This window comes from Oenanthe melanoleuca, chromosome 1 (assembly GCF_029582105.1).
Source record: "Oenanthe melanoleuca isolate GR-GAL-2019-014 chromosome 1, OMel1.0, whole genome shotgun sequence".
In the NCBI taxonomy this organism is placed as follows: Eukaryota; Metazoa; Chordata; class Aves; order Passeriformes; family Muscicapidae; genus Oenanthe; species Oenanthe melanoleuca.
In genome coordinates this window covers 80335683-80350619 of record NC_079333.1, presented here as the reverse complement: position 1 = coordinate 80350619, position 14937 = coordinate 80335683, and the positions used below count along the sequence as shown (strand labels likewise).

Sequence of the window (14937 nt, the reverse complement as noted above, 5' to 3'; positions counted from 1 at the left end):
TTCTCTCTAAGCATGGTTTGAGTACTCTAGGAGAACCAGCAAATTCTCCTTTTACATCCTCTTTGTGACACTAGATCTAGAGAAGCAAATTGCTTGGTGTATTATTAGTCAGTGTGTTCCCATAAACACACAGCAGCAGAGAGGGTAGAGTACAAGTCCTTATGCACAGCTGCTGCCTGGGTCTGTCTTCCTCATTGTGAGAATGTCTGTTGATCTCAGACAAGAAAATAGGTCAGTGGATAGATAAATGAATGGAGGTTTTCATCTTCAGTGGGTGCTTCTTACACATCTGTGGGTCCTTGTTGGATACCTGGGAATTTGCAGCTTGTAAAATTTCATATTTTTTTTATAAAATTTTATAAAGTCAGATTTCCTTTATTTGATGGGAGGGGAGAAGGGGAGGAAGGAAGGAAGGAAGGAAGGAAGGAAGGAAGGAAGGAAGGAAGGAAGGAAGGAAGGAAGGAAGGAAGGAAGGAAGGAAGGAAGGAAGGAAGGAAGGAAGGAAGGGAGTTGTGCATATCCTAAAGGTTGAAGACATCAACTTTAACTAGAAAAAGGAGGAAAATAACTAAAATACCCTTTAAAACATCAAAAAGGTTATTATAGTCAAATAAAATAACCTTAGCATCCTCACTGGAGGAGCCCAGTTTAGCTCATGCCATGGAATCAAGGGGTGTGGCTAACTCCTTGTGTAATCTGCAAGTGTCTACAGTGTTTTTGTCCACATCTCAGCCCCTCTCTCTTGTTTCTTAATCACAGAAGAGAAATGGAAACATTTTGAATACATTCACCTTCTAAAATGTGCCTCTAAAGCAGATAAAACGAACCATGTACTGGAAGCACCAATTTCTTTTCATTGAGTGTAGAAAGGAGGCTGCAGTGAGCAGGTCATCTATAGAATTTACCTTCTAGATGCCTAAAATCACAAAAGAAATGAATCCTCCCTGAAAGACACTAAATCAGTTGATGATGATGGACTCTCTACATCGTTTAATGTGCCATAATTTTCTCCCACTCTCATGTTTATCAGGTTTATTTTCATCAAAGGTCTTGGAAGCAGAGACTCTTTTTTCTTTCCCAGTATCTTACAATGCAGTATCTACTCCTAGTCCAGGTTGCTGTGCTGGATATCATGACCACATTACTGAGAGGAGCAGTGACCTGTGTGGGTACTGGGATTGTGTGTATCACATATTGTTCTACACAATAGAGGTGTGCAGATTGTGCTTGGCTTTATACCATTCTCAGGCAGCTTATCCATTAACACACAATTCTAGACACAGGAACTAAGTAAAGGAAATGAAAAGGCTTGACACTTTTCCTAGAGTCTTTGATTTCATTTTTTTCCTCATTTTCTACCTTGACAATGTTTGATTCATTAACATTTCTTCCATTCTTTGCAGTTTGCTCATGTCAGTAGAAACACTGGTTTACACTCCACCTGACTCTTTACACCTGTTTCTAGGAAATTATCTTGGTTGCTGTGGTGCAAGTCTTGCTTCAGTGAGGCAAACCAGCCAAACAGTAAGCCAGCAGAACCTGTGGTTGCTAACCCACATCAATTCCCTGGTGCCATTTCCTGCACAGAGAAAACTGCTGGGGATTAGTGGAATGACAGTAACCCTTAGCCTGCAGAAAAGCCCCCAGGGCTCATGATGCACTGCCAGACCTCCTAGCTGGAGACACAGTGAGCTCTGTGAGCACAGCTTCTGAAATGAACTTCCAATTTCCTGGGTCACACAGTCTTCGCTGGCACAATTCTTGTAAAAATGTACACTTTCATCTAACAGAGGGACTATGGAAACATTAACAGGCTTGTCAACCTTTTCCAAATATATCTATCTCAGACTGATGTACTTTGCATACAGGAACTTTTCACACATTCCCAAATTCCTACCATCATATTTTTATTTCCCTTTAACTTTCTAACTTACATCAATTCATTGATTTTACAGTGACTGCAGAGATGCTTTGGATGAAAGCTATTCTTGCTGAATTAATTTATTTTCTATATAATATTTAGCTGTAGTAAAATTATCCACTGTATGAAATGCATTTCTTTATATGCCCTCTGTTACTAGATGATTAAGCTTTAATTTGCCTCAACTAATAAACCCATTGTGCTTCTGCTTGGGTGAGCTGTATGTACATTCCTTGGGGGATTAATCTTTACATGTTTCAAGTTTCTTCATTCTTCTGATTGTTTACTGTAACAGGACCGAGTTACTTAATTATTGCAAATGATGCCTTCTGCAAATATCATACTCTAGAAAGTTAAAGTTTGTAACAAGAAGCCATAAAATTTATTAGGCTGAATCTGATGCACTCAGACAAAACCACATAAAAATTCTCAGGCATATAAGCTCTCCTTTACATCTGAAATGGAAGCAACCTACTTCAAGTGAAGTACAGAAATCAGTCCCAGTTCAGTTTTATTGCTGTTATTCACCATGATTGTCTGAGAAAGTTAACATTTATGAGGCTGAGAGAGCTGTTAGTAGGCCAGAGGTGACAAGGTCAGTAGCCTCTACTGAGGAGAGAGGGAGGGACAGATTATTATCCCCTGTGGAATCACAAGGGTTGGCAAAAGAGACGCAGTGAAAAAAAATCATGTAATGTGAGACAAACTAATCTTCTTCCAGATTTGAATTTTTACTATAAAGCAAAGTAATAAATTTTGTGTTCAGACTGACCTTCTGAAAATACCACAAATGGCCACAACTGTTTTGAAATGCCAGCGTTGAGTTCTAGTGTCTATAAATTACTTCTTCTATGAAGACATACTCATGTGCATGTTACATTTCCCATAAAGACCCCTATTTTCAGATTCATATCTCAAAAGAAGGTAACAGAATCCACTCAGACCTGAAATTGGGGCACAGAAGACACAGCCTGCAGAAGGAAGGATTTTGTGTGTAGCAATTGCAGAATCTGGTGAATGACAGTACCTTCACATTTGTGGCCATGAAGATATCCAGAAATACCAAGATGCCTTTGAAAACTTTACTCATCCAGAATGATTGCTGAGAAGCTCTGCCTGTCAAATACATAATTTCCACAGAGACCTAAAACTTAAGGATATTAGAATGGCAAGGTTTACTTAAATTTCACATGAGAATTACTGTGCAGATGCTGTTGAAACACTATAAAATATTTCATATGCAGTGTTTTTATGAAATTTAAAATATTAGCAGGTCAGTGAACAACTGTCTGTATCCCATTGCTATGTGAATTTCCTTTTTGTGCTCTTCTTGCAGGTGATTATGTAGTCATGACTATATACTTTGACTTAAGTAGAAGAATGGGATACTTCACTATACAAACATACATTCCCTGTATATTAACAGTTGTTCTTTCCTGGGTATCCTTTTGGATCAAAAAAGATGCCACACCAGCAAGAACAGCACTAGGTAAGTTGTTAATAATTCCCTTTTCTGATGTTCCTACACTACTGTTTGAAAATTTCAGCATCCTTTCAAAGAGACCACTAGGTATACATTTTGGATTATTGCTACTATGTCTCTCAGAGCCAGATCTAGTTATTACTGAGACCACTGGGGTTTTTTCTGTAACAGGGTAATTAAAAGTAAACTAATATGACCCTTTGGATGACACTGCCACCTATTTTGCATAAAACTCTTGAATTAATGTCTGTCTCCTTGTTCTTATCATGACATTTTAGTGACATTTTTGAGGAATTAATTAATTGCACTGCTGGTTTCCTTTCCTTCTGTAACTCTCCCCCACTGGGCATTATGTCTTATGTATACAGAAAACTGTGGGATGTAATAGTATTAACTCATGCAAAGTGTTTTAGCTTGCATGCTTGAAGTTAAGCTTCACACTGGGTGTATTGATATTTTTCATAGATTGTGGAGATTTATGCTGGTTTAGATTTTCCAGAAACTCATTTGTGTCAGGACCAGCATGTGCATTTTGGCAGTGTGCTTTAGTATACACTTAGAAATGTTGACTTAGACTTAGAAATTTTTTCTAGCATCTATAGGAAAAGCTGCATGTTTTGACATCATCAAGGGTATAGGGTTATGTTCTGACATGTAAACATCAGAACCAAAGGAAAAAAAATTCCTTAGTTCAGGTTGTGGTTGGCACATGTGCCAATAGGAACTGATTTTCAGAAACCCAGCAGTCTAGGAGAAAAGGGGAGCCTCTGTCAAAGTTTGCATGCCTGTTTTCAACCATTCCCAGCTATTCATTGCATCCTCCTGCTGGAGTTTGTTACTGTGTAGGTCCATTTTTCTGAGGTTATGTCACAGGAAAGGGATGTTCAGTCCTCATTCCCTCCATGTGAGTGCCAAAGGGCCAGCACACTGCAGCCCCAGAGCAGGATGGACACAAAGACTCACAGTTACTCTGTTATCCAGGGACACCTCCAGGGCAGCCATAAGACCATACACAGGTGAGGACAGAGCAGCTTACAAGTGCCTGTTCCTGTGTAGACTTGCCGCTCACAGCCAGAAAACTGAGCAACAGGTCTTAAGCATACTTCTCTGCTGAACTCTTAAACTGAACCATTTTCTTCTTAAATTGGGTGACTCAGAGAGACAAGGAAAGACTGACTATTCTTTTTTTAAAAGGGAGTCTGAAGCCCCATGCATGGGGCAGTCACCTAGCATCCAGTTGGGTTATCCTTATTAATGCAGAAAAGAGACAAAAGACATCTAACACTTTGCATTATTGATTTGTCATAAGCATTTTTCATATCCTGTACCTAAGGGTGGTTCCCCACAGCTCATTTTTCCAAATAATTAGACACAGAAGTATGTTAGATCACTAATCACTAGTGTGTGACTCTCCATCTCACCCCTCAGCCAGCAGGAAGTTCAGAGAAAAAATATATTCAGATAATGAAGTCATGAATTTGAAGTAAGGACATAAAAATGTGTTGTTCCAAGGCTCAAGTCTATGGATGCCATGACTCACTCCTAAAGCTCCAACTGAGAATTTAATTTCATAGGCTAAAATACAACTTTTCTAAAAGTAAAGTGCATATGGGTCACTTCTTTTGTGCACAGAATCCTGTTGCTCCCAAACTGCCAATGGCCTGTTGACCCCCAGGATGCAGTGAGCAGATGCTCCCATTTTGCTGTAAACCTGCATGTATAATGCAATTTATAAATCTGTCTAAGCAATAGCAAACATCCATATCTAGATGGTGGCACATGGTAAGATTGTGAGTAATGCAGCCAAAGGCAAACTGCTGAAATTGTCCTACTAATTAATTGAAATTAATTGTAGAGACTCTGTGTAACAAGCCTTCTCCAAGCATAGCTACATTAATGTAAAGGACTAGCACCAGGGAAATGTTTCACTCTCTGAAATTAATGAATAATTTGCAAAGTTTTGGCATCTACTCAAAGGACAGGTTTTATTCCTTTCTGAATTATATATTTCCATGCTGGCATAAAAATCATTTGGATTTCAGACCATAAGTATTCTTTCAGCAGTACTGTCCAGAGACATTAAAGCATTCTTTAAAAACTTGGTATTATAATCCCTTTTTTACGTGCATTTTGAGGCAGCTTTGAAGCTTGCCCAGACTGGCAACAAGACTAACTCCAGGCCACCTGAAGAGTCAGTGGGAAAATGGAAGTAAAATTTGAGTGACGGATGAGAACTGTGTTTTTTGATCCTGAGTTATTCTGCTCTTCATTCAAAGAGAAAAAAAGTCTCTCTGCAGTTTCTGCTTGTCTCTAGTAATAAAAATTATCTCAAAATGTTCTAAGTCAAGAGGCAACTTTTCCCTGAAGAAAAGTTATGATCTGGAAAAGAATAAGTTATTTTCCTTGAATATGAAGGAATTAAGTTAAACTGAAGCTTTCATCCAGTTTCCCTGTACTTTTCAAAATGAGTATAATATGTAATAGGACCAGTCAGTTACTACAGAGCAAAATCAAACTGCAGTTTAAAAAGATACAGTGGATATTGAGGCCAGAAATGTGTTGATGTAAAAAAAGATACAGATAATATTTAATACAAAATGGACATTGCTTTCCTTGCAATTTCATCCTTACCTCATTCACTAGAAAACCAAGAAAGTGCTCAAAACAGGTGCCAGGCCAGAAAGATGGAGAATTAACTTTATGAACAAGTGATAGCATGCATGAAAGCAGCAGACATTTCCTTCAGTCTCCCACCAACAAGAAAATAACCTCAAGAAAATAAGAAAAAATTAGCCTTGCTGACCAGAGTTTCTTACACTGAAACTCCTGCCACCTCACTCTGTGTATGGCTGTCCAGTAAGCAGATTGCAAGCAGTAATAATTTTAAATTACTGCTCAGACCAATGATCTAAATGTTAGAGTGTTTTCATGCATTTTGTGTATCTGCATACTTGATCTTTCAGTCAGTCCTTTTTGTTATATGAAATAGCATCTTTGATATGGGATTTACTGAGCAATATAACGTCCCAAAATGGTATTTGCACAGACACTACAGACACTTATAAGCTTAAACTTACAATTTCTACCTGAAAATTTTGAAGTCAGGTTACCTCAAAGCTGTCCTTAGCTGATACTAAAATTCTGTTGAAGTAGATAGTTCATGAGCACTGTGAATTTCAATAACAGATGCAAAGCTCACTTTGCCATACGGGACTCCACAAAGTGAGAGACTTCACAATTTCATCTGGCAAGACATATGCATTTGAAACCACTCAACAAACTGAATTTCCTTAGCATGAGAGATAAAAAGAACTAAGGGTATAGAAACTAGATATTATATTTGGAAATAATGGTGCTGCATTTTATTCATACATACATATATATATTCTGATTTGTAAATGTACAGAAACATAAAACTGTATCATCTGGTGCATCTTCTTTCTCTCTCCTCTCTGTTTGGATCCCCATAAACTCATTTTTTAACATTTTAAAATTTGTGCCTGTGTGCTAGATGTAAAATTGATACACTAGATAGAATTTTAATCATTTCAAAAACTCAGTGCTTGTTTACAGTGTGAGCAGGAATCCAGTTGCAAGCATGACTTGAGTTGGTGTTTCACATTCAGGCTTAAGGCATGAATGTAGGATACAGGCTGAGTTGAGGACTTATATAACTATAAACTAATTATTCCTTTTTAGCCTTTTAATAAAAAACTGTCCTATCACAGGATGAGTGGGAAATAAAAACTTACATTTGAGTCCAGGTAAACAGGATGCTGTATATTGTACTGGAAGAACTCTATAGGTTTTGAGAATATTTTTAAGATAGTAAAATGCCTGAAAGCATGTACCTATGGCTCTGAGAAGAACACTTTTGTGTCAGAAATCTAAATGTGGATTAGGAAGTGTCAAGGTGTGACTGGACAGGAAGTGTTAAAGAACTTTATTTTATATTGTAGGGTATGTCATAGTCTGGATGTGGTTCTTTTTGAAATTAGTGACTCCCAAGGCCTGGGTCAAGGCCATACAGAAAGTGGCTGACCTCTAGTTAGTAAGGGTCAAATCAAAGCCAGAGACTTCACCCCTGTGCAGTTGGGCATCTCTGCAGCTGGCTACTGTGATGAAAGGCTAAACAGTCTTTGCAGCTGTTTTAAAGCATCAGCTGGGTACAGAACTGATGCTGAGGGGTCTGGAGACATTGCTGGATCATGCCAATCCCATCTGCTTATACTGGGAGGGGACATAGATTTCAGGAAATGGAAATATTTTCCCAACAGCTTTTAAATGACCTAGGCACACACAAAGTCCATGCTTTCCACTTCCTATCAGCATTGGTTTCATCTTGGTTATTGACTTGTGATTTTTTTTTAATCAGGAAAACATCAGAAACTTTTTGTTTGTTTGTTTCTGGGTAATAGCCATATAAGGAATTCAATTAATCGTTATTACTCAAGGTTGAGACATAGGCAATAATTTGCCTTCTGGCTTTTCCAGGGACTTTGTGTTAGCTTGAATGGAGAAGGATGTTCCTGTGAATCACTCTAGCTTCTATCAAACTTTATGAGTCAGTGATGGACAATCCTTCATAAAGAGAAAGTAGACAAAAGTAATCCACAGATATTTCTTTCTCTCCAGAGTGCTTTTAGTGAGAAGTTATAACTATAGGGCATAATTTCAGTCATTCCTTGCCATTTCAAACACTGTACACCATTGTGAAACATCATTTTAACTATAAAAAAAGAAATATTACCTTATGGTTGTGTTGTTTGCTAAGAAGGTTCTCTCTTGAGACTTACTTGTGGGAAAGCTTTATTTTTTTTTCCCAAGCCAATAAGAAGTTGGTTTTTTTCTATCAGAAGCCATGCAGTTCATAACAAGTGGGAATGAAAAGACTGCTATTCATCAGGAATGAAGAGAAATTGTATGGATTATTAGGAGTTAATAACTGACATGACACAGATTTCATTCTAGCATTGGTTTTATTATTTTGGATATTTCACACTAATCCCATTATATTCACTATTACTAAATCAATCTCAGAAGTGATGATTTGTAGGAACTGAAAAGGCTATTTCTGGTAATGTTGCATCTGAATGAGAGCCTTACTCTGACTGAGCAAGTAACAGTGACTTCCTTTACTCAGAAGGAAAATGGCACTGGAGGACTCCCAAGGAAGCAGTGGTGTGAAGACATACTTTCAGAATTCATGGTCAGATCTTAGCAAGAAAATTTTCCTGCCTCTGCCTCTTTTTCTTTTTTGAGGATAAGATTTTTCCTGAGAGCACTACTACTGTGGAATAGAATGTTTTTCCTTCACTGCTTAATACATTTCTTGGTTTTATTTTTCTGGGCTTAGTATCTTTTCTGCTTCATATTTTTCTTCATTCTCTCCCTCTCCCTCACCCCCATCTTCTGGGATTGGAAAAAAAAAGAGATCAAGAAAAGCATATTGAGAGGCATGGCAATGTCACTTTCACAGAGATGAAAATAAACAGAGCAAATATTTGTTTACAAAATAACTTTGTCCCTACTGATGTTGTTTTTCATTATTTCTTAATACTACCAAATGAAATTAATTAATTACTTGGGTACAATCTGGATTTCTGTTTTGTATGTTTATTTCCAAAGATTCTTCTGTGATACGGAGAAGTGATGTTGCACACAATTCAATTAAGTTTCTCTCTGCAGGCATCACCACAGTATTGACCATGACAACTTTGAGCACCATTGCAAGAAAGTCATTGCCCCGTGTTTCCTATGTCACAGCCATGGATTTGTTTGTGACTGTATGCTTTCTATTTGTCTTTGCTGCTCTGATGGAGTATGCCACCCTCAACTACTACTCCAGTTGCAGGAAACCAAACTGTACTAAGAAGAAAAAGTCGGTAAGATGGGAGCATTTAGATTTATTTTCATGTGCAGCTCACAGAGCAGATGAAATCATTCAATGGTAGCCTGCAATCACATGGCACTTCACTCTTCCAAAATTTTCCCAGTGGTGTGATCTGCCCTGAAAGCTGATGGAAAAGTCACCCACAGTAGCAGCAGGAGCAGTTACCTGCCTGCTGAGTGAGGTCTGTTCCTAGCAGAAGCAGCCTGCTCACCATGCAGCAGCACTGCCTGTGCATCTTTTGTCCTCCAGTTACTGTGCTGGTAGTCAGAAAAGTCTCCCACTGAAACAGATTGCATAGCTTGTTATACAAATAAATGCACATCAATGTATATCCAAATGCATTGCTATTTCATGGCTTAGCAGGTCTAGAAATACTTATGAGCAGAATTCCACTGTCTCTGCTGGGAACCAGCATTTAGTTTAAGCTCTGTGCACAAAGGTGCACGTTCCCAAGGACAAAAATGGTGGTCACTTGAAAAGGCTTGAGGCATGGCTCAGTTTTGGCCAAAAAGCAACTTCCAAGTGTAACACCCAGAAAAACACAAAAGCTATCTACTTAGAATCAACTAAAACAATCATGCAGCAAGAACTGCCTGGTTTACTTCATAACTGACTATGAGAATGAGAGGGGGCAGTTTAATAGAGAAAAAAATCTGAGTATAAACATATGGAAGGAGGCTGACCACTCAAGATCACTGATAAATATTTTGTGTCCAAGATGAGTAGCTGGAGATGTGTGGGTGCCGTTGTGTGTAATGGAGGAAATAAGGACATTTGAAATCAGAAATCAAAGCCAAATAGGAAAAATGTGAAGAGGGAAATTGAGGAGACAGAAGCCTAAATTTGGGGAATAATAGGTCATGATGTAAAGAGGGATTGAATGAAGAGCTATAGAAAATGATTGAATGGAGAACTAATGAAGGAAAAGCTGAAACAAATATGGGATTAGAGAAAGTCTAGAAAGCCACAGACTTAGTCAATGACAACTCCATTAAACCTAAAATAGCTCCTTGCAAAAATGCATTGCTCACAAAAGGCAAAAGATTGTTACCAAAATAAAAATTTGAGGCTGAAATGAACTTGCTACTGATCAAACTAAAATTGCCATCCTATAGAAAGACTGAATAAAAAAGTCACGAGTATCTTTGTTAGTAGGATGTAATTCCAGACATATGAATGAAGACATGAGAAAGCATGCAACATTGACAGGATTTAAATTAACACCAGAAAAAAATGCTCACTGACCTATTGTTTGATCAATAGACAAATGTAATGGGTTGATAAAGATTTTAAGCCTGTGAAAACTAGATGTGCATTCTGCTGAAGGTTCATGCCTTTTTTCAAATGTACAGAATATTATGCTGAATATATAGAACACAGTGCATGAAGTGTTCTATGCATTTAAGGGCTTGGTCCAAGGAATACTATTGAATATAGATGCATGTGAAGCACTAAGTTTTCCTCTGAATAATTCTTTTGTTATCCTTTATTTAAGCTGCCTGATGTAAGTTTTGGTCATGTAATGGTAAGTAAGTTACTTTATTCAGTGAGAGAACTGGGGGCATGAATAGATGGTTGACATTTACTTGTACTAATTCCTAAGAGAGCTGTATTGCTATGTTATGCTTTACCCTAACTTCACTAAAAATATTGGTTTGCTTTTTTGTTAAAAGGTCAGTTTGTTTTCAGCTGTGGCAGAGGAACATAGCTGCCTCTTTCTATAAGGACTTATCAAATGATGTGGGAGGGAGGAGGGTTAAGTATAGAATATTATGTGTTATTTTTAACTCAGAAATTTTGTGTATCTGCTTTATATAATACAGAAGTTTCTCACTACATTTTATGAGAAAGTAATAAGCACAAGTTATGCAATAAACTTCTATGGAGTTTTAACTAAGTTTCATGGGGAAAAAAGTTCATTTATGCATATGCAAACCTTTAGCAAGCTTTCAGGTGGATTTTCAAATAATTTAGACACACAAGTTGAACACGGGTAGTTGTACTCTATCTACAAATGGAATATGTGCAGCAGCAATAAAGCTGGAACAGAGCACAAAATTGAGTCTCTAATGAAATGAAATCTGAAACTGGAATACCTGCTATAGTATATGCAAATATAAAGCATTTGGAAAGCATGAAGCCAGTTAACCAGCTGGTTGAATGGTCTGCCATCATACAAGAACAGAGTCAGAACTAAAACATTGGGATTTGCATTTCTTAGGTCGGGTATGCTGGAGTTTCTCATTTACAAGTGCCAGATCTGTATTATTAGCCTATCTTCTTACAAATAATAATATGCACTTTTTTTTTTATGAACATGAGTTCTCTATTGTATTTTAAGACCTCATATAACTTAGAAAGTCTTCTCATTGGCAATTAATGGTTTACAGCAAGCATTAAATCTATCCTCTTTTTACTTCTGTCATTCCCTGGACAGACTCTTCTGAAAGATGATGTTAACAGAGGATGTTGAATGGGTAGCAGCACTTTCCCTTTTCCAATTAAAAGCTGTAGGGAAAGATAATTAAAATGACATTAGGGTTTAAAAACCTTTATCTAGAACTAGTCATTCTGATCTGCTTGGAAAGCATCTGCAGCATTTTCAAGTTTTTTACTCACTGTTTTTTTCTTCACCTTAAAATAGTTACTGAGCGGGACCTTTGTCTATACAAAACAATCTTCAAATCAGACCTTAAATAAGCAATGTCTCTGGCTCTCAAGATATCATTTAATATTTTTCAGCTTTGTAGTGATGACACTTAAAAGGTAAAATTTATTAATCTTAATAAATCCATGTTCAGGTAATCCCAAGCCTTTTCTTTTCCTCCTGGAAAACACGCATATACCTTGTCAGAAATAATATTATTAAGGATATTTAACACTGCCTCTGAGCTGCCTTGTCCAAGGCCCTGCAGAAGTGCCTTGCCTTGGCAGACCTCCTAGGTGGGACAGGGATGGTGCCCACTGTGAGCACTTCTGTCCTCCCAGCCCCAGCTCAGCTGGACACACAGAACACAGGGGGATCATCCACCTTCCCCTCCAGTCTTATCACTTCAGGATACCTCCTGCCTGACAGAGATTAAAACAACCAGATTAATCTCTCTGTATTATTAGGGCAATTATTTTATCCTCTGTCTGAACAGATAATTGATATAACAAAACAACAAAATACCCCAGAGATGAGGAAGTTTCCTTTGCAGAGCCAGAGCACTTTTTTATCTTCACTCACCAAAACCTCTCTGAGCCTTTTTTTTTTTTTTTTTTTTTAACATAAATATTTTAGACAGGCATGGAAGATGTCAGTCCCTGAGTTGGAAATGTTCATAAAGACCTGCAATAAATGTACAATATATGACATAGCAGAACTCCATGTATACTCTAGTCATAGTTTTTTTTCTCTTGAAAGTACTAGAGACAAAAAAGATTCCTTGAACAATTATCTTAGATCTTTTTTCACATGGCAATACATTGTAAGGCTCTTCTGAAACAAGCCACCCAAAACTTTACAAAAGAGAGAGAAGACCATACAGATGTAATTTCTGTCATCTAATCTCAGAAATAAAGTCATTCTCAACAAATAGATTTGCAATAATCTGCTTCTAAACTGCAATCTGCTTGCAGTTCACAGCATAATGCACCTGAGACATTTTGGCATTTATTTATGATAAAATGAATTGTGTCCAGAAGTAATTGAGTGGATTACATAGGGCAGTTCAGGTGCAGTTATCTGTATTGGCAGTGCCAACATCTAAGTAGAGGGATGCACATCAAGTTCTGAGCTCAGGGACCAGCATTTTTAATGAGATGGGTAATACTACAACATGCCAAACCAAAAGATTTGTAGAAAGCAAATTAAGTCAATATAAAAAGGAAAAAATTCCACTGAGGTACATCAGTCATATCACCAATGTTTTTCACATCTAGGAGGGAAGTTTTCAGATACCCCCTAATAGGTTCAGCAGAAAATGTTGAATACTTTGTATAGTATGGAAGCAAGAGCCCAGAGCATCCTCCTAAATGCAAGCAGTTGTGACCAGCTTGTTAGAGCACAGCCAGCACACTCCTGCAGGCAAAGCCAACGCTCAGCACAATCCCAGGAATGGGAAGGGCCTCTGAGGTGGAGAAAACCAGGCTGACAGGGCTGTGTCTGCTTGGTCAGGACAGTGCAGACAGGCAGCAAAGCTGGTGGGACCTTTTCTAGTGATGTCAGCAGAGGAGGTGACATTTAGGAGGATGGAATGGGGGGTTAATGAGAGGGGAGACTGTTGTGAGAAGGCATCTTGCCTGCCAAGGAAATGATGTGACAGGAAAGCTGACAAAGTATAAATAGGGAGTATATTGAAGAAGGAGGTGTCTGTGAGCATGAGTGCTGCTGTGAGGATGCATAACATCAAAGTGTCCTATTTCTGAGCATGGTTAGTGTGATAAGCACTAAGGGGACATGCCTCAGGATGGCATTTTGAAATCCTGTACTGAAATGATCACTATCTTTTGCTGACCATATCAATTTTTGTAAATCATGGTCAGGTTAAGAGGCAGTGAATGCACCTATGCAAAGCAGAGGACATTGTATAATTAAATGGAAAGGGGGGATATCTTCCTTATTTTTGAGAATCCATCCTAAATGTAGTAGCTGCAAGTGTTTAAAAGAACTTGCAGATAATATTCTGACAGGTAAGTGAAACTCCTAAGTGTTAAAAAATGATTGCATTTTGCTGTGATTATTAATTTTGATCTGCATCATCCAGGGAAACTTGTCAAACTGTTGCACTTTTTTCTTTTCCCAGAATTATTCTGTACTTGACATGAGACCACCAACTACAGTCATCACATTGAACAATGCCATGTATTGGCAAGATTTTGAAGATGCATGTGTCTATGAATGTCTGGATGGGAAAGACTGTCAGAGCTTTTTCTGCTGTTACGAAGAGTGTAAATCAGGCTCGTGGAGGAGAGGACGGATTCACATAGACATCTTAGAACTGGACTCTTACTCCAGGGTCTTTTTCCCTACATCCTTCCTGCTGTTTAACCTGGTCTACTGGGTTGGATACCTCTATCTTTAAATGTTGCCTGTAGCAGTGAAGACTGCTGCGTTTTCTCACTGCGGATGGATGGTGAAAGTGCATAAAAAGTGACGGACACAGTTTCATCTCAAATTATAAAGACCACATTCACCTTCACCATCACAGAGCCTGATGAAGAATTTTAACATGTAATTTCCTGAAAAAGAAAAACATGGAAGAATTCTCTCCTAACTGCTATTTGTTTTAAGAAAAAGGTTCTTACAAAGTTCAGCTGAATTTGTAGTGTAAGCGATGTTTATGAATAATTATTGTATATTACAATCTCTACTATTGTCCCTTGCCATAGAAGCTATTCACAGTTCAGGCAAAGTTTAAATATGTAATTTTTATTTTTCATTTCCATACTTCCTTCAAAATGCTGCCATATCCCTAAGGCTCAGAGCAATGTACACTGGCACTAGCAAATAAGCCAAAGCTGACAAAAACACTCATTTGTATTTAAATTTGCTTGATGCCATAGGTTCTGGGAAATTGTTGATCTCTTTGAAATAGAGTAACCACAGAGAGACAGTAAGAAATATCTGGTAGGATCAAAACAGGGACTTTACTTTCT

The 14937-nt window shown here is 37.9% G+C and overlaps 1 protein-coding gene across 1 annotated transcript in view; it reads left to right on the top strand.

The window, feature by feature from the left end:
- Window positions 1–14363, top strand: part of GABRG3 (gamma-aminobutyric acid type A receptor subunit gamma3) — a 283956-nt gene extending 269593 nt beyond the window's left edge. The window contains exons 7-10 of the mRNA XM_056498845.1: window positions 3258–3410; window positions 9093–9289; window positions 10793–10822; window positions 14085–14363. Coding sequence (XP_056354820.1) covers window positions 3258–3410; window positions 9093–9289; window positions 10793–10822; window positions 14085–14363 — 659 coding nt within the window. The remainder of the gene's footprint in view (window positions 1–3257; window positions 3411–9092; window positions 9290–10792; window positions 10823–14084) is intronic.
- The last annotated feature ends 574 nt before the right edge of the window (window positions 14364–14937 follow it).